We start from the raw sequence: 27,333 nt of genomic DNA, 5'->3' as shown, positions 1-27,333 counted from the left end.
GATGTGTCTGTAGTGCGTTGAATAGTCGACAATGATACTGTTGGGGTGGTTTGGGCCTGGCGAAAAATCATCCAATATTGCCTTGCATTTGTGATTCTTGGCCTTTCAGAGCCTACATTTTGTCAGCAATTTCCTTGTAGCAATCATTGCTGCCAACATCTTTGCACAGCGGTGCCTGTATGTTGCAGGTGACAAGCCTATTGCTCAGTATGACCACCTAGCTTCACGCAGCCCTACAATGTGACCACGTTTGAAGTCATTTAGTTGTCTGTAAGTTCTTCAGTATCATCATAATGCATCTTTAGTTGCTTCGTAGTTGTAATTCCATAAAGTAATTGTGATGTGATTGTGTAAGTTGTAATTGTTTAGTTGCTTCTTTATGGAATTACAGTTTTCCGCCTCTGTTACTGGTTTTGTATTTTGTAAATTGCGCACCAGAAACGCACACTGTGATCACAATTTCTGTTCATTTGCCTTGAAACTTTGATCATTTGCATGTTTGATCAAGATGTTTTTGTATACCAAATTTCGTCATGATCGCTGAAGTCCTTCTTGGTGCTTTGATTTTTTTTTTTTTTGCAAAAGAGTTTATATCATGCTCACATGAATACTACATAAGCATGTATTCCTGAATAAAATTAAGTGTAGATCTCTAGATTTTAGTTACCTGAAACTTGATATAGTTTCATATTTTGATTAATATTTAATGCTTTGCAATTTTTTTTAAAGTGATATTCTAAATTCTCTAAAACTTTTTCTGTAGATATAGTACAATTTTGAAATTATTTAGTATGTTGGAAATAAGTTTCTGATTAAAATGAATATTTATCATATATGCAGAAATCTTCAATATATTTTTAAGGTATTAATAGTAATTAGAATATACTTACAATAAACTTTTGACCAAAATACATAATTTTTAAAAACAGAAAATTTGATTCAATGGAAATCATAAATTGGTTAATATTGTTAAATGAAGGGTGAAACAAATACTGTAGAATTATGGAATTATGAATATAGAGGAGCCACCATTTAAGCAAGTCTGTTATATATACTTAACAAAGCATGTATTTAGTAAACTGTAAATCTGACACTTTCATGCAAATTTAGTATTATTTTTAGAACAATTTCTGTTTTATAGCAAAGAAAATTTTAAAATCATTCCATGCTTGCTGCTTTATATAAAGTAAATCAAATCAAATTCAAATCTCAGTAAATAAGATTTTATGATTGTGTAAGATTTTTTTAAGGTTTTTTGTCTATTGTGAATATGAGTCAGTTTCATTTTGCAGGCACTCCTCAAAGTCATCTCTACTCTTAGGCAGGTAGCCTTTGCATGCTTTGCCATAATGGATTAAACATCAGGCTTAAAATATTAGTGACTCAAATTTATTTTACAGTAGTTTTAAGAAATAGATTAATTAATTAGTTAATTATTATGCATATGTCAAATATATTAACTTCTTTTTTTTAATAAATTAAGGCTTAGGTCATTACAGTAATCAGTTTACTCCTGCTAGAGTGAAAGGCGACATTGAAGGTGAAAAAATTGTGCAAATATCATGTGCAGCTGACTGTGTGTTAGCTGTATCAGGTAAGTCATCTCATTAACTTATTAATTACAGTCAATTTGAAACTGTTCTTTAATTATTTTTTAATTACATGTTTTAATAATAATTTTAAAAAATAAATGTATAATCTGTAAGATTTGAATAATTAAAAATGTTACAGTTTACAAAAAAAAAAAAAAAAAAAAAAAAAAAAAAAGCTTTTTTTTAAGAACTTTTCTGATGTGTTTAATTATTTGGAAAAAATAGATTGGCTAAAAATATGTGCAGTGCTATGACAGTTAGCGATAACTTTTATAGTTAATCAAAATTAGCATTTTAAAGTATAATTTTAATAATATAATATACTTTTTTATTCATACAAATTTGAACGATAATTAATATGATGGGAAAGAGAAATGTTAAAAATCTTGTAAATACATTTGTTGTTATCAAAGAATGCTTTTTTTGTGAAACTTTATGTTCAGTTGTGATAAAAAACATTAAATATGACTTAATGCATTTACATATGTCATTTTTTATTTAAAAATACATGATGCTATAAGGGATTTAAAAAAAATGAAGTTAAATCTGTTTTAACATAATCTTAGTCATGATACACTAATAATTTCTGAGAGAAACAAGGTTATCAAATATTATCATAGAAAATTTAGCTATAGTCATTTAAAAAATTGATTTTATTCACAAATTAAATTAAAATATTTAAAAGTGAATTGTTTCATTCATGAAGCTTTAAATTATCAGCAGCTTTTAAGATTCTCATTATTCAGTCAGGCTTCTATTAAAATTTCCATTAATTTTAATGCAGCTCTATACAAAATGTAGCTATAAATGCATGACAAATTTTAAAATGAAATTTAACAGTTTGAATGCCATTATACTCTTATGTTAAGATTTAAGAAACTGCAGGATAATAAATACCTCAATTACAAGTATATGAGCAACGTTCTTACTATTTTTGGTATCCTGAGCTAATTATGTGTGTTTAAAGATTTTGAAACATTTTCAATAATATAATTTTACAGTTTGAAAACAAAATGCAGGTTTTATTACCTAATCAAGATGCTAAAACACTAAATCATCAAGTGTTTCAAATACTTTTCTTTTTTAAATGGCTAATTTAGTACTTTGTTTTAAGTAATTAGAATTTTGGAAATTGCATTTGAAAATTCTAAAATAATTTTGAGTTAATTTTTTTTTTCTTTTCTCCAGATAAAGGTGATGTTTTTGGGTGGGGAAATTCTGAATATCAGCAACTAAATTTAGCCACAAGCCAGCAACAGGTTAGACAGTTTATACTTTCAAAAACTAAATATGTTTAGCATTTGAATCTTAAACTTACATTCTTGATTATTTAATAATAAAACTGAAAAATAAGGCCGGAAAATTTTCAAGTATTTTCTATATATACACTTGTGCAAAATTAAGAGAATTTAGAAATTATGTCTGTTTGTATAAGAAGGATTGAATGAAAGGTACTAATTATGCTGTCGAAGAATCATGCAAACATTCAGAGTGAAATACATGAGTGTACACATGTATGTCTGCGAAGCTGTAATTGTGGAGGGGATATAAGTCCATGAGGGTTTTCAGTAATTTGTGTGTTCATATACCTTCATGATATTCGCCATGTTTCTTGCAGGAGTTGGGTAAATATTAAATATCAAGTAAAATGAATATGGATAGTGGAATAAGATGGAGAACTGTTGGTAGATTGGTGGTAGGCCAATCACAAAAGCAGGTGGCTGCAGAGCTCAGTGTAAAACCCAGTGTCATCTGCAGTTTGTGGAATGTTTTGGGATACTGGATTCATACGAGAAGACCTAAACAACATTGAGGAAGATCCACAACAATGAATAAGGATCGCTATTTGATGCTTTCGGTGCAGTGACATGATGTTTGCTGCAGCTTCACAGCTTTCCACGTGAGCTGTATGCTGCCACTGGAAGCTGAGTTCCGCGGTCTACATATGCCTGAAGGCTTCATGAGATAAGACTGTATGGCAGGAAACCCACAGTTTGGGTCTCACTCACTGCAGCACATAAGAAAGTGCATTTAGCATTGTGGTGACAAGATGCACCTTGGAGCAGACTTTAGTGCAGCACTGTACTTTTTTATAAATGAGTTGAGATTTAGACTGTATACTGATTCTCATTGTACATATATTTGAAGAGAATCTGGAGCACAGTATCATCCCTCTCTCAGAGAAAGAGGATCAGAAAAGAGAAGATCATTATAGTAGTGGAGGTGTAATGATTTGGACAGCCATTGTATTGGATGGCTGCACATCTGTGCGTGTGTTTGATAAAGGTTTCCTGACTACTGTGACGATCTTTAGTCCTGCATTCAACGTTTCAGGAAAATAATTGGACCTAGGTTCCTGTTAATGAACAACGACACTCATCCACATAGGGCTTAGCTGGTTGATGATTATTTGGGAAAGTAAGGATATTTATTACATGGATTGCCCAGCCAGATCTCCTGACCTGAACCGTATAGAGCATGTCTGGAATCCTATTTGTTGGGCAGTTTCATCTTGCCATCCACCTCTGAGAACCATCGCAATGTTGTAAATTGCCTTGCTGCAGGAGTGGGTTTGACTGCCACAGGGACTTCTCTGCCATCTCCTCTCCAGTATGCTGTCCAGCTGCATATTATTATTATTATTATTTAGAGGGTAAAAATTCTTGTCATTTTGTCTGCTCTTTTCAATCATAAACATGCTATTAATTTCAATATCAAATTTAATGTGAAGAACTTGTCTCTATTTATTAGATAAAAATAATTCAGATTTTTGCCATTAAATTTTTGCTGTAATGATTTGCAGAATTTTATAAAGCACTTTTCTGAATATGTGATTTTCCATGATATATTCAAGTACACTGGCTGTTTTAAAAGATGTATATTTTCCATGAAAATTTTTTATTCTTATTATACTAAATAATTTAGATTCTTTTGCATTTGAATTCGTATTTGGTCATATCAAGATTGTATGTAGCTCTTTTAATGAAAAAAGTCTTTGTTGAAAAGCAGATTTCTAAATGTGTAATTTTTCATGATATATTCAAATACTCTGCTTATTTTGAAAAATGTATATTTTTCTATAAATTTTTTTTTATTCTTATCATACTGAGCAAGTTTGATTCTTTTGTATTTTGCATTCAAATTCATATTCGGACATATTAAAATTGTATCTAGCTCATTTAATTTTTTAAAAAATTCTTTGTTCAAATCGTTATAGTTCAAATACCTGGCAAGTCCCAGTATCATATATTGTGCCACAAATTTAATGAAAATGTTTGCCAACCATTGGATTGTAATGAGTTGTTTTATACTATTTCTTTTCAGCTAAACATACCAAAGCATATAAACCTAGGAAGTGTAGGTAAAGTGAAGCAGGTTGCTTCTGGTGGTACTATGTGTGCTGTACTGAATGGTAATTTTTATATTCTAAAACTATTTAATTTTTAATGTTAGATAATTTTTAATGTGTATGTATACCAAGTGTATATGAATTCAGCTATTAAAGATATAAAAAGTAATATACTGTATATGAATATAGCCATTAAAGATATAAGTGTATTTGAATTCCACTATCAGATATGCAAGTAAGAGGGAAAAAAGGGGGGGGAAAGGGTAACCTTCAAAATCATAAAATAATTTGTCCTATGCATATTGTGGATTTGAATTTTCAAGCAAAGTGGTAATTTTTAAAATTTATTTTTATTTCTTTTTTACATGTAGTGTACTAATATGGTCTATATTTGGCTATCTTTTAAAAATCTAACATATACTGAAAGTTCTTGATCAATATAATAACAGAGTTTTAATATTAGAGAATGCATATTTAATTTGTATCAAACTTTTTGATTTTGAAATTCTAATTATTCATGTCATAGTTGAGAACTCCAATATTCTTTACCTGTATTTATTTTACTGAATTTTTTTAAAAGAAAATCTCAAGTTGTATTGTCAGTAAACTGTGATGTGCAATTCTGTTGTTGCAAAATTTAGAAAATCATTTCAAAGTCAAATCATAAATTACCAAAAATATTGCATAGCCTTGAAATTCAATCTTCTTGAGGCTGTGGCAACTATTCTGCCATGAAGTTTATGGATAACACTACAGCAAAAACAAATGAATTTCAATTTATTGAATATTCTTGATTCTTCTGAGAGTCTTGCCTTTATATAAAGGCAATATAAATAATTACTGTATTTTCCAGTGTATAATGCACATCTGTTATTTCAAGCTACATTTTTTTAAAAAATTTTTAGGTATATAATGTGCACTCAGTTCTTCATGAAGAAGCCTATAAGATACACATGCATTGCTTTTATCTTTTAGGGTCACTTATTCAAGCATTTGTCCTAGCCTTTCAAACAGTGGCAAACCACACTAACAAACGATGAGGGGAATAATATGTATGCTTTTTAAGTGCTTGAAGAAGTAAATATTCCAGCAAAGAGGGTGGATTATATTCAGTATTCTATACAGCTGTCCAAAAGAATGCACTTCCAAACTGAATCAATTCATGGAATTAGAAGTTAGCTGTTTCCTCTTTCTGTAGTCATTTGAAGCTGAGATTTTTAAGTGAAAATCAAAGGCTTTAGTAAATTGCATTTGCTTTAGTTCAAATACAGTTGATGCAATGCTCCTTTTAGTAAAATATAAGGCTCCCGTGAAAAGAAACAAACACAGTGCAGGTTTAATTGCTAGAAAAGAAACAAACACAATGCAAAGCCATTCATTTTGCGAAAGAAAATAGAAATTTTGTAGCAACAAGGATGTTTGGTGAAAGTTGGAAGGGATAATGATAATTTATTTACGGATCAAAATAACAGTGATGATGAAGACGAACGAAAATTCTGTGATATGCCTGAAGATGTAATGGAAGACGAACATGACAAACTCTTTATATTATCCGATAATAAAAATGTTTAATTTCGTAAGGTATGTCTTTTCTTTTAAATCAGCAGCATTTGGGTACATGTAAAATTTTAATTTTTTCCTTATTTTTAAGCTATGGAAGAGTTCCTCACTTTTATCTTATTAAATGTAAAGTCGAGAAACCTAGTTAATTGCTAAGTGTATAATTGCTGAAGTCCAAGAACAGAAACGTTAACTCAAGAAGGGTTAAATAGTTGGCCCGTAATATTAAATTAGTGACCTATCAAAAGGCACGTAGTACGGCGAGCGTAATATCAGTTTAGAGAGACGTAACCCAAAAGTAATGTGCGCTATATTCAGGGTTCCTAACTCTCTCTGACGAAGTCAGTGGAACTTGACTTAAATACTATTCTACTTGTCTCATTTGCACTCAACACAGTTCTAAAAACTCATTCTGGTTGGGAGTTGTAAGCTGAAGTTATGAAGGATAGGAAAGAAGCATTAACTTAAATGTTATAAAATCAAAATATACCTTGCAAAGCTATTACTTTTGCATCTGGTGTATAGTACTCACCCACAAATTTCAGTCCTATTTTTTGTATTTAAAGTGTGCATTATATGCCGGAATGCACTGTAATACCAATATATATAATAATAGTGAAACTACTATTTAAGTGCCAGATTCTTTTTTATTAGCAGTCATTTTGTACTAAGAAGTCACAGAATATCATTAGGAAGTTTACTGCCTGGCTTTCTATTACAGCTTGAAAGATGCAGTAAATATAACAAATAGTTGGCAATAATTCATTAGTTTCTTGTGCCTCTTCTTAAATGATTATGTGATGAAATAAATTATCATGACTATTCTGAACTAAATATTTTACAAAGAGGTATTGTTTTTGTCATCTAACTAAGAACAATACATGCAAAGTAATAAATTTAGCTATTTTACAGAAATGCAATAGATTTTCATTCAATATCTTGTTTAGCTTATGCTGTGAAAGATATATGAACACAATACAAATCTCTTATATAGGTAGCTTTTTCTGTATTTGAGAATAAAATATGAACTTAAAGAGAATGTGTATGCTAAGGCTATATTAAAAAGGAATTAAATAGTATATTATCAAATTATTACTTTATATATACTCCTAAAATGGTTAGAATATCATTCGTTGCAAATGTTTTAGATTATAATTTCGAAAGGTGTGTATGTGACAGTGTCAAGTAAAATGAATTAAAACAGAATTTATAAAGAGTAGTCTGTGAAGGAATACCATATATTTTCTAATATGATCTGAAAAGAAAGATTTTACTACAAAAATAGGTGAAAGCATTGCAGAGGAAAAAAGGACTCTTTTGGTTTGTGTAGTTTTTTTTCCCCCTATTTCTGTCAGTTTTGAGTATATATATCATTTTGGTATTTTGCTAGTATTGTGAAGAATTTTACTTTGGCTCTTAGTTGTGCAAATTGTTCTCAAGCAGCCACAAGATTTTTCCTCCATCAGCTGTGCTCTCGCTTTTAGGAGTAAAATGCAATTCTTCATTTCTACTCTGCAGTGAAAGATGCCTGGGCAAAAAAGATTTATTTATTCTGTGAGGTTTATTATGTTGTAGAATAAGCATAATTATCTGAATGTTAATTATAAAAATTAACACTTTTTTTGAACTTTGCTATGAATAAAACTGAAGATGATGTCATCTGGAAGGTGAATGGCAAAAACATGTTAGTGGTTAAATGGAGGACAATGGTATTCTTCTGAGTTTGTATCCAATAAGGACTTAAAATAATTGCTAGAAAATTCTGAGTCAGATGCTAGTATTGGGCCCACCAACGGCGGAGCGGTAAAGTCGCTGAATGCTGGTAGTTTGGTCCGAGGTTCAAATCCTGCGAACAAGCTGGCTGCATGGGCTTTTTTGTGATTTTCCCCATGTGTAGCATGTATATAAGCCAGTTTCCCTTAGGAAGTCCCTCCCCTTAGCCAGAATTTAAACTGCTGGCCATCCAAAGTGCAGTACCATTAAGGAAGCATCGAAACAACATGAAATTTGCATTATATGTGTATTGCGATGCAATATATGAATGATTATGATTTCTGTGCGGGCATACATCATGGGCAACTGCAGTGTTTTTTACAATCTGTATATAAAGGGAGGAAAATTACTTTTTTTAATAATGTGAATCATTTTCTTGTGAGAGTTTTTGTGTGTGCAGGTTTAGTATGCATTAGAAAAAGTGTCTTAGTATAATATACTCTCATAGAAAAACACAAGCATCATTTGAGCACTTTTTCTCAGTTCGATCGATGAGACGCTGCATCCTGAGATTGTGTATTATCCTTCTGGGAAATCGGTCATTGTATCAGATGTAGCCAAGTAATAGTCATGCAAATATGGAATTGGTGACTGCAGGAGGGAACGATTGACAAACAGGAGCAGTTGCAACCACCTCATTGCACCACTGCATGGGAAGAGAGGCATATTGTATGCATGGCACTGATGGACCATATGCCACATCTGCAACTATATCCAAGTGAATGCAGTCTCTAGCAGTACAATCAGTGTTTACGTGAACAATTTGATGTTTCCAGTATAGTGGACTGTAGGTTAACCATCCTTTGTGTTGCTTACCTTTAACTTTAAACAACAGGTGTTTACATTTGAAATGGTTCTCTTAATAATGCAAACTGACATCCGAATGGCATGACATCGTGTTTTAGGATGAATCATGCTTTTGCCTGCAGTACCACGATGATCAAATTTGAGTTTGTAGGTACGATAGAGAGAGGCTGCTGGACTGTTGTATTATATATCGTCGTACTGATCCTGCACCCGGTGTGATGTTGTGAAGCAGTATTGGATTCCAGTTCCACACCCACCTAGTATGCATTATTGATATGCTTAACCAGCCAATACTCTATCTCTGAGGTTTTTCAGCCTGCTCTTCTTCCGTACCTTCAGGGCTTGCCTGCCAATCACATTTCAACAAGGTGATTCGTTGAAACAGCCTGCCAAATTCTCCATATCTATCACCCATTGGACATGTCTGGTTAATCATTAAAGAACACGTAGCCCAGAAAGCCGCACCTGTAGGTACACCAGATGAACTTTGGATACATGAGGAAAGCAGATGGACTGCCATTCCTCAACAACACATTCAAAGCCTTTTTCACTCAATGACAAACATGAAGGCAACACTTATTAATAATTTTCTTGTCATCCTCACCTTAAAGAAGGCTGTATTTCAACTCAATTAACATTATTATTATGTGTATTCTGTGAAATAAATTTGTCATTAATATCTCTTGTCCTTCTTCATGTTGCAGTTTGGATGGCCAGCTTTGTATATTAGAACACAATAAAAATAATTTTTGTCAGTCATTTAACTTACTTTTGTGATCAAATTATTTATAAATTATTTTTAATTTATATGTAAGCTGACCCCCAAAATTTCAGTTTAAAAACAAATACTAAAAAATCTCATCTTGTGCATGTATAGTAATTTAGTTAACTTATGAAGTGGAAGGTGTTTGTGCGTAAGATGTTTCCAAAGTTGGAATTTAGGTATAATTTTTTATTTCCTCGATTTTCATGAATATGTCAATGCAGTTTTTCAATGTAATTTCCATTTACTTGAAAACAGTTATCCTAATGAAAACTAATTTTTTTAAGCCATACTCAAAGAACTTTTTCAATGACTCCTCCTTTTGGTGTGGTCAAAGTCAAACTGAACATCCTGCAAATTTTTTTAATCTTGGCAATGCCGTTGTAGATTTCTTCAGATTTCTAACATCAAAAATACAAGTGGTACTTGAACTAAAAGGTGGTGGACAGCAATTTATCACCAGCAAGATTTGGTGACTGGGTCCCCTCATTCTCAGTCGCTTTGTAAAAGGGGGGTGGGTATATCATTTATTTTCTTCCTCCTTTACACGTGCCTTCATGCTGTAATTGGAAGCACACTGGATGCATAATCGCAGGTTCGGAGTTCGAATCCCGATTAGAGCATTGTGGATTTCTTCAGATTCCTGACATTGAAAAATTTTAAATACTAATAGGGGGACCGGAAAGTAATGTCTTTTCTGTGCATGTCGACAGCAACATGCTAAGGGCAGAAGTGGAAGGAAATCCATATCAAACACTCTTAACCAACCTTATTCGACCATCCAAGAACATTTAAAGCAGAATGGAAAAATAAGCAAAGCAGGTGTTTGAGTCCCCCATAATCTGTCCGAAAAAAACAAAGCCAACCTATCCATCACATGCAACGTATTGCTTCAACAGTACCATACAGAACCGTTTTTTGATCGTGTGATCAGTGGATACAAAAAATAAGTCCTATATGATAATCCAAAACTCAAGTCAGTTTTAATAGGGGTTACAAAGGATTTACATCCCGAAAAGGCGCTTCTGGGTGTTTGATGGAGTATTTGCAGAACTGTTCATTTTGAATTGCTGAAACCTGGACAAACTGTTAATGCAGGCCTTTATTTTGAACAATTGGATAGAGTGAACCAATCTTTAATCGAAAAATATCAATTGTCAACAGAAAAGGTGTCATTCTGCAACACGACAATGCAAGTCCGCACTGTGCAAGACGAACACTGGAAAAAATTAATGAATTGGGGTGGGAGGTACTGCCATGCTCACCCACCATACTCGGCCGATATCCCAGCATTCGATTTCCATTTATCGAGATCCCTACAACATTTTCTTAGTGGCAAAAAAATTTGAAAATTTGGATGATGTCCAAATTGTCCTCTCGAGATATTTTACTCAAAAACCAATTGATTTTTATCGGTCCGGGATTGAAAATCTGCACATTAGGTGGCAAAATGTTGTTGATAACGAGGGTGGTGATATTATTGATTAAAAATAAAAACTTGTTAAAAATGTATTCGTTTGAATTTAATGTAAGAAAGCGACATTACTTTCCGGTACCCCTATTACTTCTGAAGTTTCCTCACCTTTATTCCACGAAAGGAAAATGTTTGCTGTTCTCATCTTCCATGGTTTCAAAAACAGTGCTATGAAAATGCACTTGTATCTTTCAGACAACTAAAATTGGATTACAAGAATTGAATAATAAAGCTACATAAATATTTCAAGATTTGTCTGGCCAATAGAGTTGCCTGTAAGTTCTAGGTAACTAGAGCTCATTTTCCGGAACTTAGAACTTTGGCATCATCCCATGTATTGTAATATACCATGAACTGTTTTATTATAATACTAGCAGCTTCGCTGCCAGCCTTCGTCTGGCTTTTAAATGTACCGGAAAAATGGCTGAAGGGAACGCCAAACGTTAAATTTAAAAACTGCTTAGAATTTTACTCTGCAGAACAACTTCATCAAAAAAAGTTATTACGTATAACAAAATTACAATGAAATAAGCAATATCCCTTAATACAAACATTAATTATCCTAAAAAATAAATTAACCAACTTCCCTTTGCAACTCAAGAACTCTAACTCTAACCCAAGAACTCTAATGGTATAAAAGAGATTAAGAACTTTGTTTCGTAAAAAAATCACACAAAACTTTTCAGTATTTTAAAAACAGTGAAATGAGCAATAAATAACATAAAAGAATAAAAAAAACAAAAAAATTTGAAAAGCAAAGTATAATTAATGATATTTTATCTTATGTTTTCAAGAGAAAAAATTACAATGAAATAAGCTATATCCCTTAATACAAATATTACGTAGCATATTCGGAAACTAAGTACCGTTTCATTCTAGCACCGTCGCAGCGCTGTGGTAGGCGTCCCGCGCATGCGCACTAGTCTTTCTTGTTCTTTGACTTTCAATTGTCGCCATTTTGGTTGCTCTATGTTGTGTTTTCAGTTTGCTGTGCACATTTAAAATGTTTAAGACAATTAGTTCTCCCGCTGACTGCGAGATTCATGTCGTGATTAAATTTTTGAGCGCGAGGAATTTTAAACTGGCCAAAATTTATCGTCAAGTGACAGAAGTTTACGGTGAATATGCGATAAGTGATGGAATGGTGAGAAAGTGGGTAAGAATGTTTAATGCAGGTCGAACAAATGTCCATGCCGAGGCTCGGAGTGGTCGGCCTTCTGTTGTCACCGATGATTTGGTAAGGACAGTCGATGAAGCAATTCATGAGAACAGACAATGACAACTCTTTCAGAGGCATTTCCACAAATTTCTGTACTGTTTTGTTCGAAATTGTGTCTGACCACTTGAATTATTGCAAACTGTGTTCCTGATGGGTTCCAAAAATGCTCACTGATGTTCACAAAACAAAGCGACTTGGTAGTGCTCTGACATTTCTCACGCAGTACAGTGATGAGGGAGAAAACTTTTTAAACCAAATTGTGACAGGTGATGAAACTTGGGTGTGTCATTTCACACCAGAATCAAAACAACAATCGATAGAGTGGAGACACACTCATTCTCCGAAAAAACAAAAGTTCAAAGTGACAATGTCATCACAAAAAATCATGTGCACTGTCTTCTGGGATAGGAAACGCGTTTTGCTTACTGAATTTCTTCCCAGAGGTGAAACCATTAATGCGGCACGATATTGTGAGACTTAACAAAACTAAGGTGTGCCATTCAAAACAAACGAAGAGGAATGCTCAGTAAAGGAATTGTGTTGCTCTATGATAATGCTCGGCCCCATACTGCTGGTGTCACTATCGTTAATTCGACAGTTTCATTGGGAGCAGTTCGATCACCCGCCGTACAGCCCGGACTTGGCACCGTCCAACTATCACTTGTTCCTGCACATGAAGTGTAAGCTTGGTGGCAAGCGCTTTGGATCTGACGAAGACACGAAAAATGCTGTGGAGTCGTGGTTATCGAAACTGGCGGGAAATTTCTTTGATGATGGTATACAAAAACTGGTCACCCGCTATGACAAGTGTTTGATCATTGGCGGAAATTATGTTGAAAAATAGTTTAAGACATGTATTTTCATGTAAAAATAAAATTGGATTCGAAAAAATTGTTTTACTATTTATTTTTTTTTTTCAAAATGGTACTTAGTTTCCGAATATGCTTCGTAATTATCCTAATAAAAAAATTAACCAACTTTCCGTTGAAGAAAAAAAATCATGCAAAACTTTTCAATATCTTACAAACAGTGAAATAAGCAAAAAATAACAGGAAAGAAACTCAAAAAACAAATAATTCCACACACAATTTTACTCTGCAGAACAACTTTATCAAAAAAATCAATAAAAATGTATTATACAGTAGAAGTCCATTAGTCTGGCATCCAACAGTCCGGAATGCCCGATAGTCCGGCATCGCTCCGGAAAATTGTAAAAATTTTGGTTTTCTCCAAAAGTGTGTCTTTAAAGCAAATAAAACTGCTCGAGAGCTATTCAGAAGTTTTCTGGGTAGTTCGAGATCATCCGGAAGCACTCGGTATTGTTCGGAAACAATTAGCGGCCGGCTAGTCTCAGCTGTCACAACAAATTCAGGTGCAGTGCAGCTCCGTTAATCAATCATGAAGTGTCTTCGCCATTTTTTTGTGCGTTGTTGTTTTGTGTCCTTTCACATCGCAGTAAACGTAACTTTTGAAACTGTTTATGAAAAAAGTGATTTTCGTTCTAACTGTACAGTGACCATGTTTTCAAAACCTAAGCCTTCGAGTTCAAAAGGAGAGAAACGAAAACACATAACACTGACTCTCAATCAGAAACTAGAAATCATCAAACGGCTAGAAAAAGGTGAGAATAGAAATGTTTTAATGAATGAGTTTAATATTGGCTCATCAACTATTTATGACATTAAAAAACAAAAAGATGAACTAATGAAGTTTGCTTCTCAATCGGTAACAACAAGAAGATGAGGTAGAGGAGTGGCTTTTAATCGACGAGAATGAGCCTGTTGAACAAGAACTAACCGATGAGGACATTATCAACATTGTAGTAAACCCTCAGCCTACTCAAAATCTTGAAGAAAATGACTCAGATGCCGAAACGGAAGAAAAGGAAAAAATCAGCTGGGCAGAAGCTGCAGAATCACTAAATAAGTTTATCTCTTTTGCCGAGGCTAGTACTAGCTACAGTGCTTCAGAAATTATTGATTTCCATATCATTAGAAATAAATTTTATACTAAACGCCAAAAGTCAAGAAAACAAAAAGACATTCGTGACTTTTTTAAATCTAAGTGAAATATGTTTTACAGTACGTGTACATACATTATATGAAATGTAAAATAAACTTTGTTGTATGTATTTGCATACTGTATTTTTAGTTTAATTATTAACCTAATTGTTCTTATAATTACCGGCCGATAGACCGGAATTTTCGGTAGTCCGGCACCGAGCCGGTCCCAAACGTGCCGGATTATCGGACTTCTACTGTATATACAAACAAATGACAATGAAATATGCCAATCTCTTAAAAACAGTGACATAAGAAATACGATGAAAAACTGTTGCTAAACCCATATTTCTAAAAGAATGAAACTATTCAAAATTCATTTTATTTAATCGGCCGAGATATTAATTAAAAACTGCAGAAGCGTTAATTTCCACGCTCGTTTTTCCCAGTGGCAACAATAAACTATCGGCGACAGAATGCAGAATGAAAATCATTAATCATTGCTGCAGAATGAAAATCATTAAATGACACTTTTCAGATGGAATGACGGCAATGAGATTATACTGTGGTATTCACATAGTTGACATAAAATATTCAGATTTACTTTTATTTAATGAATAAATGAGAATAATAATATAAGTAAAATCAAAATTTCAGTCGGCAGATAGTGTGAATATAGTGAGATTTCAAAATTCTGTCAGATATTGTGTTAATGAACTATTCATAATTTTTTCAAACAAAAACAGAAGTGATTCATAAAGAATATATCATTAAAGAAACTGTATTATTAAAATTTATTGAACTTAAAAAAAACTCATAAAATTTGAGAACTTTTAACTAGATGGGCTATATATCATTTTAATTATACCACATGTATATTTAAGGTGAAAATTAAATTGCCGATTTTGATCTTCAGATGAGCAATTAAAAAAATAAACATTGCAGCATTAACTCATCATTTTGATTTCATCAATATGCGATATATACAATTTAATGAATTTAAACTCTTTTTGGAAATTGTTATAAAATGTCGACTTTTGATTTCTTGTTTTTCATTTTTGAAAGTTATTTTATTAGTAAAAATATGCCATTAAATTAAATTTTTACGCGTTCTAATTGCAATAAAAATTTCTAAATTTCTTATAATAAGTGAAACTTTTTTTTTTTTTTTTTTTACACTAGAAAAAGGTTCTGTTTTTGTTTGGGGTTATGGAATACTTGGACAAGGGCCAAATGTAGAATCTTCACCTGTACCGACTTTGCTACCAGAGCCACTCTTTGGTTTGAATGAGTTTAATCCTGATACTGCAGTACAACAGCTAGTGTGTAGTCTAAGTCACTTTGCAGCTGTTACTAGTAAGTTAATTTACTGTTCATTATCATAATATGTTAGAAATTTGAGATAAAACTGTTAACTGTTAACTGAAGATTTAAAATTTTGAGAGGATGCTATAATCAAAAACATAAAAATATAAAAAAAAAGTCTTTATTTATTGAAATTTAATTGTTAATAAATTACACTAATGATCTTTCAGACATTAAAAGGTACTTGTCTTCTGTAATGCCTCGGCAAGGCACAAATCGGGCTTGAGAAAGTGCAGTTTGTTGCCAAATGTTGTGAACATCCATGGAACCGAAACTGACTATGTTAAACGATAAACCAACAATTCTTTCATTATCTGTACAACAGAAGTTATTTAATATACACATATAGAAGAAATTTAATATAAATTTATGTTTGTTATAGTATTTAATACAATTTTATCAGCAATTTATTTAAAATAATAATATAATTCAGCAGAACTTAATATATGCATTAATTATCATATTTAATACATTTATGTAAGCAGTATAATTAAAATAACACCATTTATAAACACTCCGAAAAGTATATTGTAAAATTCTATTTATTGTTTAATTTAAGCAATTTGGTAGTAAGTTACTAAAAAAATACATAAACATACTGGAAAATTTATTTTTTATCGACTCTTTTTGGTTGTCACAGTCCAGTAATTGCTGCTAATAATGCCTCAACCATCAACTATAGCTTGTTTTTCCTTGCAGCATTTTATTGAGAATATTTAAGTGACCAGTTAAATCAGTGTGAAATGCTAAATCTGTTATACATGTATTATTATGTTGCTCATCAATAGTCAAAAAATCACTTTTCGCATCATGAAAATTTTATTTCATTTATTAAATCAAAAATTTGTTCTGATAAAACTCCTCAACATAATCACCTCATTTCATTATAATAAATCATTTCTTCAAACTCACTAACAATTTCTTCAGACAAAACAATAAATTCTTGATGAGTTAAAGGTTGTTACATATAAAGTCTACTGTTTTATTTACCATTTCCATATCATCCATTTATAAACTTTTAGCACAGAATGAGTGCTTCTTGATGAAAAATGCAACATATAGCTTTAAAAGTATTTTGAAAATTTTCTTCTTTCACTATATTTCTTAATTTCACCCCCCGTTACATTCCCCCACACAACCATAGCAGCTGCACCATCACTTGCAAATCCAGCCATTTTATCTCAGCTGAATTCGTGTTTATCTAATATAGTTGTTATTTAAAAAAGTAATAATTTCTCATTTATCTTGAAAAACATGAAAAATCATATGAAACATATTTTTGAAAAATGTATTCTGTCATTTTTCTATTACTCTTTGTTAAAATCATGGTTTGTAGTATAATCTCCTAATTAAAATTACATTTTAAATTGTGTTTACACAACTTTAATTTAACAGGATAAATTTTCATATAAAGCCGCCCTTGAGCATTTTGCATAGTTTTAAATGATTCGTATTAATGTAACATAGATCTAACTACAAGCACAAAGAACATGTTTTACAAGTCATATATTAGTTTGTTTCCATCTATTTAGCAATATGAATTGCTTAGCTGCTGCATACTTGTCAACTAGTGGCCAGCTCAGAGAAAAGGTACCAAGTTATTAGAGGGGAATGGACACACCAGAATATAAAAGTTCTGCCAGTAGTCGGCTGACAAATAAATTTATTGATTGTACTGAAGTCTCACCTTAGCCTAGTCATGTGGCCTGGCATGCAAGCATATGAAGTTTATTATTTTTTCATTTAAATGCCATCATAAATCTTTTCATTCTGTTTTCATTCAACAGCAACCCATGCATATATGTTTGTATTTAAAATTATCATTTCCTGAAGATGGCATGATTAATTTACTTTTTCCCCCTTAATTGTTTCAGCGGGTCTGTCAGGGCACTGTTATAATATGCATTATGTATGTATTTTTGGCTGTGTGCAAGCAGCAACTTGGAACTCAATTGGAATGTAATGGCTGCTGAAATGTTAACTAGTGCTTCTCTGTTTTCTTAAAAAATATTGTATTTCGATTCCAGTGAATTTATGCTATCTTGAAACCTATAAGCAATGCATTAAAGCAAATACAAAACTGAAATTTATTGGCTAATTGCCAGTTTCAGGGTTGCCACGCTACCTGGAAAACCGGGAAAAGTCAGGGAATTCGAAAATTGACCAAAATATTCAGGGAAAAGTCAGGGAATTTAAGTATTTTTGTCAAAATCTGGAAAAGTCAGAGAAGTTCATACAACGATCCCGCCAAAAAAAGCGATTTTTGCGCCGACGTCGGAAGAGGTAACTTTTTTGACGAATTATGTATCACGTGAGTGTCATTCGGGTAGCTGGCATAGAGCCAATTTTCGCAGCTCCAATTTGATTGTCTTTTAGAAAGGCAAAGCAACTTTCCCGCAACTTTTGGTTTCCAATATTCTCGAGAATCGCATGTGCAGTGCATGAACTAAAGAAAGTACCTGTTCTCGTATAAAACAAAATGGGTTTAATCCTAGTATACGGTATCATGGAGGTTACAATCAAAGAATATGTATTGTAAAGAAGGAAAACCTCTCTGCAACAGACGTGGCTGTGGTTCCGTTTCATCATAGAGGGAAAACAGCTGTGCATGTCTGATATATCTGTCGCCAAAGCTCGAAACCGGTGTCGAAGTTCGAAGGTCACGTTATCAAGAGTTCGTAAAATGAATATCGTTTAAAATTTCTTTAACCACTTGCGTTAAAAAGACGTGCCACGCACGTCAAGATGCTTTTGTCTCAAACCGGGAGCGACGTGAACACCACGTCGATAAGCATTTATCGCAAAAATGAAAATAACGTGGTGCACACGTCGCCTAACAACGAGATTGTTTATTTCTCGAGTTACAGCTCTGGATTGCACTCGCAGATGCGGAGCGGCGTAAATGAGACACTTTACGGCTTGTTATATTGTAGCGCACGGCACCGCAACCGTGAAGTTTAGTCTTAGCGCAAGTGGTTAAACTCTAAAGGAAAAGAAAATATTTTTTTGGCGCAAGTAAATTAATTCATGGATTAGTTATTTTCAGGGAAAAAAAAAAAAAAAAAAACTACGAAAATCCGTTTTTATAATTATTGCGAAAAATCCAAGAAGAAACGTCCTTTGATAAAACGTTTCTTCTTGGATTTTTCGCAATAATTTAAAAACGATAAAACGTTTCTTCTTGGATTTTTCGCAATAATTTAAAAACGGATTTTCGTAGTTTTCTTTTTGTCAAAGAGCGTTTCTTCTTAACACGTGTTTCTCAATTTCCTGTACACATCGCGGAGAGGGAAATTCTGCCCGCCAGGTTCCGTCGCCAAATCCCTTGGCAAATTTTCCCTCCGCATTCTAGCGGCGTAATAGCATTTTACTTGTATAGAACCTTTTCTTCTTTACATAGACGTTCTTTGGTTAGAATAATAATGGGATTTGGCGACATCTTGATGCGCAGTAAACGGGTCATTTTGGTGTTGGCGACAATTTTCAAAATCGTGCCAAAGCCTTACCGTATACTAGAATTTTACAGCAAAATCTTTTTAAACCTTTTTTTTTTTTTTTTTTTCTTTTTTTTCTTTTTAATAAATACCTTGCCATTTTGCAGTAAAATAAAAAAATAGTAATCAGTCATCTAGGCTAGCCATGTAATATAACTATATTCGCTAAAATATCATTGATTATTCTAATTCAATTTTTAAGTAATTATTTTTATGTTATTCATATAATTTAATGTTGCTTCTTCCCTCTAAATTTATTTATTATTAGTAAATAATATTTCCAAATTTCAGGAAATTTTCTCTGGCATAATTCTGAAATTAATTATAGCAGTATGATGACATACCATCACGAAATTTAATGCACATATTTTTTCCTTATGTATGCTGCGAAATAAATATAAAATACCTCAATTTATTAAAATAGATTTCTTTCTTTCGTTTAGCTGCAGAATGTCTGCAAAAAAGCCTTTTTTTATTCCAGATTGGGAAGATTCTAATCTCAATCTTCAGTGGAGAAAACAACAACTATTATAATTATATTTGTGTTTTCAAGTGTTAAGGTGCCTTTTAAGAACATACCTCACGCAAATTAAATTTACCTAAAATCTAACCTAACTATTTAGCATTGTGTTGTGATTTATAAGGATCGGATTAGCCTCGTGTTGAACTGGTGATGATCATGAGTAATAATTAAATAAAACATACATTTGTTATCCAATATATATATCTTAAATTTTATTAAGTTTCTTAAGTGGAAAACTAAACAAAATTATCAAACAAAATATACCAAGAATAATTAAGAATAAATGTCCTCTGGGATTTATTGAATAATTAAGTGAATTTGCTACACAATACAAGTAATACCATAATTAATTTACCTCTTAGCACAGCCAATGTACATTACGTGGATAGACTGGAATTTTCTTGAAACACACCTGGAAAACCTGGAAAAGTCAGGGAATTTCATTCTCCTGTTTGAGTGGCAACCCTGCAGTTTGAGACCACTCCTGTAAGTCAATCAGTACATTTCATGCTATGAATAAAATAAACATATTAACCACTTCACCATTCTACAAAACTTAAATATTTGCTTCTTTATTTTTTCTCCCAAGATGAAAATTTCTGCATCTGAAAGTAGCCTTAGTAACATTAACCAGCTGTCAAGATCTATTTAGAGAACCGCCTACTCGTCTCCCTAGTCTGGAAAAAAATTTCTGTTGGGTTCCGTACTCTGTTATCTGAAAATTACCAATCTCCTAAAAACATGCTTTCAGATGAGTAGCTAGTTCCATTATAATGCCAGCTGAAAGAGAACCAAAAATGCATTCCCTTTGTGTGATTCTGCTACAACACCGTTGTGGAGACTGCTTATCCAACCAAGTCATCAGGCACCTCTTTTTTAGTTTCAACTTATTCTGGAGGATGGTAAAAGCACGGGATAAATCTATCTGGGGAGAGGGGGTAACAGTCCTGGCATAATTTAACCCCAGCTAGTGTTGAAACCGATGAGTCTCTCTTGTGGCAAAGAAGTGGCTAATATTTCAATCCATAATTGTTTGAAAATGCTGCACTTTAAACATTTGCAATATGAATGTGTATGCTTTTCGTAAATACTATTCAGTACAGTGCTTTGAGCTATAACATTTTCTAAAGGCAGAAATGAAAAACTTCAGATTAGAAAAATTCATCTTCTGCAACTATCAGTAATGGAATTATCAAAAGATTTTTTATTTTATTTTTCTCATACGTTAAAATAAGTATCTTATAAATTGTGCACGTGAAAGCAGAAAATGGCTTCTTTTGGCAGTACTGCTATTCAGAAAATTAGATCCTGTGAATTGCATTATTCTAGTATTAATATCAAATTTTGGTTTAACATTCTGGGGCAGAAGGGGCATGCTGCAGTATTTTGCAGTTTCCTGATAAGCAGCTCCTACCTAATTATTAAAAATCATAAAGAATTAACTAGTGTGTACTCACAGTGTTAAACTACTCTTTTTATTGCTTTATTGAAGAAAAGATTTGATCTCTAAATGGACTGATGAAATTCTTTTAAACTGTTTTCTTGATTTATTAGAACTTTATCAGATGGTCCATAATGAACAGCCATTACTTTTGTTGAATTTTAATGGTTATAAATATAAGTTTAATTTCTGTTATATCTCAGGCCTTAATCATAGTGTTTTAAGTCTACTGCCCTGTAATTATCAAAGCCGTATTTTTAGAAAGTTGGATTTCCTTTGTGAGGATGCTTATAAATTGCTTTTTCCAGCTTTTTATCAACATAATGCATTATTTTACCCATCTCTTCACCAGGACATTATTGTTCAGAACTGTTTGCTTAGAGCTCTCCAAAAATCAGTGCCGTAATGCTGGTGCTGCAGTGCTTGGTACTGAACCTGATGGTAGCTGTTTGTAGATATATAATTATTAACCTATGACAAAATAACAATGTTTTGCTGATCTTGTCATGAAGATGTGCCAACAGCACATTAATTTTTATGCTAGTTTAAAGTAGTAAATAAACCAAAACATTTATAGTTCTGGTGTTGCATATGGGTCTGGGGGGAAGTTAATGTACATTATGAAGTTACAGAAATGTGAATATTAAATCGGTGCTAGAAGAAAACATCAAGATTGTAGATATTGTACTATACCTTTCATTTTTATGGTTGTCTTTCTTGTTTTTATTTGAAAAATGGGGGGGGGGGGAAGGCTGATAGCCTAGGCCAGCTTCTCTCAACATGTAGTATGTGTACCTCCAGGGGTATATGAAATGGTCTCGGGGTATGCCCTCCCCCCCCCCAAAAAAAAAGAACAGACGTAATGGTGGTCATTGATGGATTGATTGAACTTAAGAGGAGAGATAAACTGTTGTGGTTGTGGCAACTGGAATTTTCCAATCCAAATATTTCATTATGAAAAATCAAAATGATTAAATTGAATTCAAAATAGTTTTAATTTAGAAAGATATGAATATTTTAAATTCACTTTAGGTATACCCAAAACAACTGCATAAACACTGCACAGCTAGAATCCTTGTTGGGAGTACATAAAAACTGCCCAAAGGAGCGTTCCTGTATCCATAGTTTATGAGAAAAATATGAAAAACAAAGTATGACGTCACTGCCGGTGCAAGAAAAAATACCTTATTGGACATATCAACAATAGTATTGACATATCTTTCCAGACAATAATGTTTAAAACGTTCGGCATGCATTTCGCATCATGTGTGCTTGCACCGTGGAATGACATTAAGCCGTTGTTGAATTGGTATTTAAAAGACTGCATCTTGCAGCTACCAGTAGTCTTCGTATGGTGGCCATGTATTCCGTTTGGGACTACTGCAACATGTACTTAAAGTATGGCTGATGTAATGGAAATGCCTTACGAACTGCTAGGCAGTATGCCGGTCGATATCCATCCCGCCGTCCTCCCGATGCCAACGTCATCCGTAGGCTGGATGACAGACTATGAAATACGAGAAGCGTCTTGCCAACAGCCAATCTTCACGATACTGGAAGACCGTGGAGCTGCCTAACGGTAGCACAGGCGGATGCAATACTGCAGCGGGTAGAAGAGATGCCCGAGGTAAGCACGCGCACATTAGCCCGTGAGATGACTTAGAGTAAAAGTACTGTGCACAGGCTTGTATGGTCTGAGAGGCTACACCCGTTTTGATACACAACCATGCAAGGTCTGTAACCAGATGACTTTCAGAAACGCGTGGCCTTCTGTGAATGGCTGTTGCAGCAACAGAACACAGATAATGGTTTCATTGCACATATCCTGTGGACCATGAATCATGTTTCACTCGTGATGAGGCATTCAACCATCACAATAGCCATGTGTGGTCCCAGGTCAGTCTGCATGCAATCCAGCCGCAGAAACATCAGGAACGTTGGTCTCTTAACGTGTGGGCCAGCATACTCGGAGATCGCCTGCTTGGACCACATCTGTTGCCTGAATGACTCTCGGGACAGTCGTACTTGGTGTTTCTCAAGGAAGTCTTAACTTAGTTCCTTGATGACATACCATTAGCGGCAATATAGGGACTTTGGTTCCAGCATGATGGGGCTCCAGGGCATTTCTGTGCTCCTGTATGTGATTAGTTGGATATGGAATACCCCGGCCACTGGATTGGTCGTGGGGATCCAGTTCTATGGTCGCCACGTTCGCCAGATCTTACACCATTGGATTTTTTCCTATGGGGCCATCTCAAGGAACTGGTATATCGAGACATAGTAACAACATCAATGTACTTAGTTGCTTGTCTGCATGCTGCTTGTACTTCGGTGGACCCTGCGATGCTGCAACATGTGATGACAGCCATTCCACGGCGTGCTCAAGCCTGCCTCAACATGCACGGCGCACAGTTTGAACATCTGCTTTAAATTGTGCATATATTGCTGTCAATAAAGTGTTTTTTCTTGCATTGGCAGTGACGTTATATTTTATTATTCCTATTTTTCTCATAAACTATGGATCGTACAGGAACGCTTCTTTGGGCAGTTTTTATGTACTCCCAACGAGGAATCTAGCTGTGCAGAGTTTATGCTGTCGTTTTGGGACACCCTGTGTATTTTATGTGCAGAGCCAGTACCTGAGGAGAAGGAAAGGACCACCTGCCAACATACAATGTTAAGCATATTTCAAGAATGCTTACACAAACCTGGCAATTAATTTGGCATTGTTTTCTGTAATAAAATTTTATTCCTGCATAGAATCTGGGATATTACAACATCAGGATTGATTGAACTTTCAATAATGGCAACTGAATAGCAACTTTTGAAAAATATTTTCCCAAACATGGAACAGATGACCACTGGATTGCATTTGTTTGCAATAAAAAGTATTTCCAGTGTGAATATTTATCAGTCTGAGAAAAAGTTAACTTGATTGAACTGAAAGGTAATAAGGTACTTAAGGTAGAATTTGAGAAGAAATCCCTCATCTCATTCTGTATCGACTTAAAAGAAGAATATCCTGAACTCTTGTTGACGAGTCAACAAGGCAATCACTATTCTGTTATGATTCAAAAGCACCGTATTAGTGAAGATGGCTGCTTTCTCATACTACACTTAATTTTTTTTTTCCCCCAGACAGATTTTCCAGCACAAGTTCATACTTGAGACTGCATTTTTAATCTTCCAATCCGGATTTTAAATTATGAAGTGCTGCCAAACAATTTCAAGATTCCCTTTAAATATGCTTAAATATATATATGTATATATTTAATTTAATTAAATGTGTAACCAAAGTGATTCATTTTTGCATAACTGATAAAACTTCGTCTCTCTATTAATGGTCTCTCCATAATAGTATTATAGTTATTATTACTGTTTCTGCAGATGTGTGAGTTAGTTAATTATACATAATAGGGATGGGATTAGGGTACATGAAGTAGTGATGATAGATCAAGGGGTATGTGAGTAAAAGAAGGTTGAGAAACCCTGGTCTAGGCATTAAATAAAGTTACTTTTGTGTACAAATCTCATAAATAATTCATTTTTCTTTTGAAAATACTTATGATGTACTTTAATTGTAGAGATAGTTTTAAATCTTTAATTAGTGTTTTGAATCATTAATTAGTTAAATAGATCCAATCTGCACATTCTGAAATCATATATTACTGTATTCCGATATTGATAAATTTTGTGTTTTGAGCATACTGTATATTTATTTATTCATAATTCTGTTTGAAAATTAAAAATAGCAATAAATAATTAATTATTAATAAAATAACCAAAATATTTCGAAATTGTTATTTTAGCATTTAGCATTATTTATTGCTTTTGTTGTATTATTTATAAATGCTCTAAAGATAATATCGTTGGCATGCATACAGGTTCGTAATAAATTGAATGCACAAGTCAATAAAAGCTAATAAAATTTATTCTTATCCCAAGAAATAAGAACAAAATGCTGAAATTTCCTCAGAGATAATCGTGCAAGACCTGAATATCTCACAGTTGTTATATTTTGAAGTACTAAAATGTTTGAATAGAACTCAATTCAAAGCAGAGAAAGCTAATCTGATCTCACCGTAAATTCGCTACAATCAACAACAAGAACTAAGTGAACAACTAATAAACAACTGAATTTGAGATGTTTTGATCCATCTTTTATAAGCTTTCTAATCATGCACGAGAACATTCTGATATTTTCTCAGTTTTTCTGGATAGCAAAAGAGTGTAGGAGATATCTATTTATTAAATGTTTAACGTGCGTGTTGCTGTATTTTTACTTTTTTGGCATAGTTTTCTCTTAAAACTTATCACTTTACTGCATTGCATGGGGAAATGAAATAATTTTGATTAAAATTCTATTAAAAATAGCAAACTAACTACAAAAACTGTAACAATACACATTTTTTGAAAATGTAACTCACTTTAATAATTAAAAAATGTTTTTTAAAATTTGTTAATTTTTACAAAGTGTTTGTCTTATGTGAATGTAAGCTGGGTTTTTACATGTGTTTACCTTTAATTTATTTTAAGTATATTTTTTTGTATTTTGCTGAGGAAAAGTTTCCATTTTCCTTCAAATTCTTTGTTGAAGAAAGCATTAAAAGCTATAAATATATCATGTACATTTCTTTATTCTAAATTTTTACCTTTGATATCATGTTGGAAAAAATTTCAGATGAAAATTTATTCCTCTTGAATAAGGTATATTTGTATTAATGATTAAAGATATATGAAATTAATTTGCAGAATAAGCCAAAATAAGCTTGTTGTTTGCTACTTTTAAATATCATATGTTTCTTTTGATGTAGCTCATAATTTCTTTTAGAGTCCAGCTTGAAAGTTATATATTTAAGAAAATGGCATTCAAGAGCAAGAGAATTGGGGAGGGGACAACTATGTAATTTTGGAAAAATAAATTTAAAAAATTTTAGCTAAACCATAGATTTTGTTCTGTACTAACAACTATTAAAATATTTAATGCTTTATATCATTTTTCTAATATGTTTTGCTTCAATTTTTAGATCAAGGTCATTTATACATGTGGGGTCGAAACCGTAGTGACTGCTTAGGACTTGGGAGGGAGAAAGATCAATACTTTCCTTATAAGGTACGATGCACTTTTTATATAATATGTGCATCTTTATATTTTTATTGCTTTTATAATATGTTTGTATTGAACTCCTTTTCCCCCTTTCTTTATAAGCAATAATAATATAGAGAAATTTAATGTAATGCCTCTTTTGTAGTTTTAAAAAACACAAAATTCTTGTAACTGATCTTTAAAAATGTAGATTTTTGTAGCAATGTATATTTAAAAGAAATAATAATAAAAATATGAAAGGTTTCAGATTTTAAAATACATCCAAAGGGGTGTTTTTTTTAACATTTTACCACTTAAACCATAAAATTCAGTTCAAGAGCAATATCATAGAATAGTTTTAAATTGAGCATATCTTTAGAATTTCTTATATGCAGTCTTACGCACTGGTGATAAAAATGTTTTTTCTGTACAATGTTGCCATTGCTTGCTTTGAAATCCTTGAGTTTGTTAATCAAACATTCATCAAAGTTTTACAAAATATGAAATCAATAATAAAAGAAATTTCAAATTTGGGCTTCCACATGCCCGTATTCGTAGGAGGATTACATCATTCAAAATTCGATGACTGTGTTCCTCTGTTTTATACATTTATGCAGATTTTTCATTATTTAACTTCTTCAAATATAATGCAGGACTACAATACATTTATATAATATAATAATACAAATATAATACATTTGATGGCAACAGTTTGAAAAGTGAAATGGACCAACACAAAACGGAAAGTGAACCAACACAAAATTGCAAAACGAAAACAATAGTCCTTCAGGGACAAAGCCCCTTTGGACTAATCTTTGTATTGTTTCAAATCTCATTATTTTTTTTAAAGCTGTCACAATTTATTCTCAAATAAGTCTGTGCAATTT

General features: G+C 32.8%; 1 protein-coding gene and 1 long non-coding RNA gene across 4 annotated transcripts in view; one reads left to right on the top strand and one right to left on the bottom strand.

The window, feature by feature from the left end:
• The window catches only part of LOC118182433 (RCC1-like G exchanging factor-like protein), an 84,179-nt gene that overhangs the window by 56,039 nt on the left and 807 nt on the right, over window positions 1-27,333 (top strand). Inside the window, exons 7-11 of one of the 2 annotated variants that reach the window (XM_085813584.1) lie at window positions 1,484-1,594; window positions 2,781-2,851; window positions 4,917-5,004; window positions 15,720-15,893; window positions 26,388-26,473. In XM_085813584.1, coding sequence (XP_085669710.1) covers window positions 1,484-1,594; window positions 2,781-2,851; window positions 4,917-5,004; window positions 15,720-15,893; window positions 26,388-26,473 — 530 coding nt within the window. The remainder of the gene's footprint in view (window positions 1-1,483; window positions 1,595-2,780; window positions 2,852-4,916; window positions 5,005-15,719; window positions 15,894-26,387; window positions 26,474-27,333) is intronic. The other variant, XM_085813585.1, reaches the window with a different exon arrangement.
• The window catches only part of LOC146998188 (uncharacterized), a 31,973-nt gene continuing 20,611 nt past the window's right edge, over window positions 15,972-27,333 (bottom strand). Inside the window, exons 3-4 of one of the 2 annotated variants that reach the window (XR_015040357.1) lie at window positions 20,275-20,403; window positions 15,972-16,216 (exon numbers count right to left, since the gene is read on the bottom strand). This is a non-coding gene — a long non-coding RNA (uncharacterized LOC146998188). The remainder of the gene's footprint in view (window positions 16,217-20,274; window positions 20,404-27,333) is intronic. The other variant, XR_015040359.1, reaches the window with a different exon arrangement.

The sequence above is a fragment of the Stegodyphus dumicola genome, chromosome 3 (genome assembly GCF_044657685.1).
Source record: "Stegodyphus dumicola isolate Sdum_Otavi_A_Nest chromosome 3, ASM4465768v1".
Taxonomy (NCBI): Eukaryota; Metazoa; Arthropoda; class Arachnida; order Araneae; family Eresidae; genus Stegodyphus; species Stegodyphus dumicola.
This window is presented reverse-complemented; position numbering and strand designations above follow the sequence as displayed.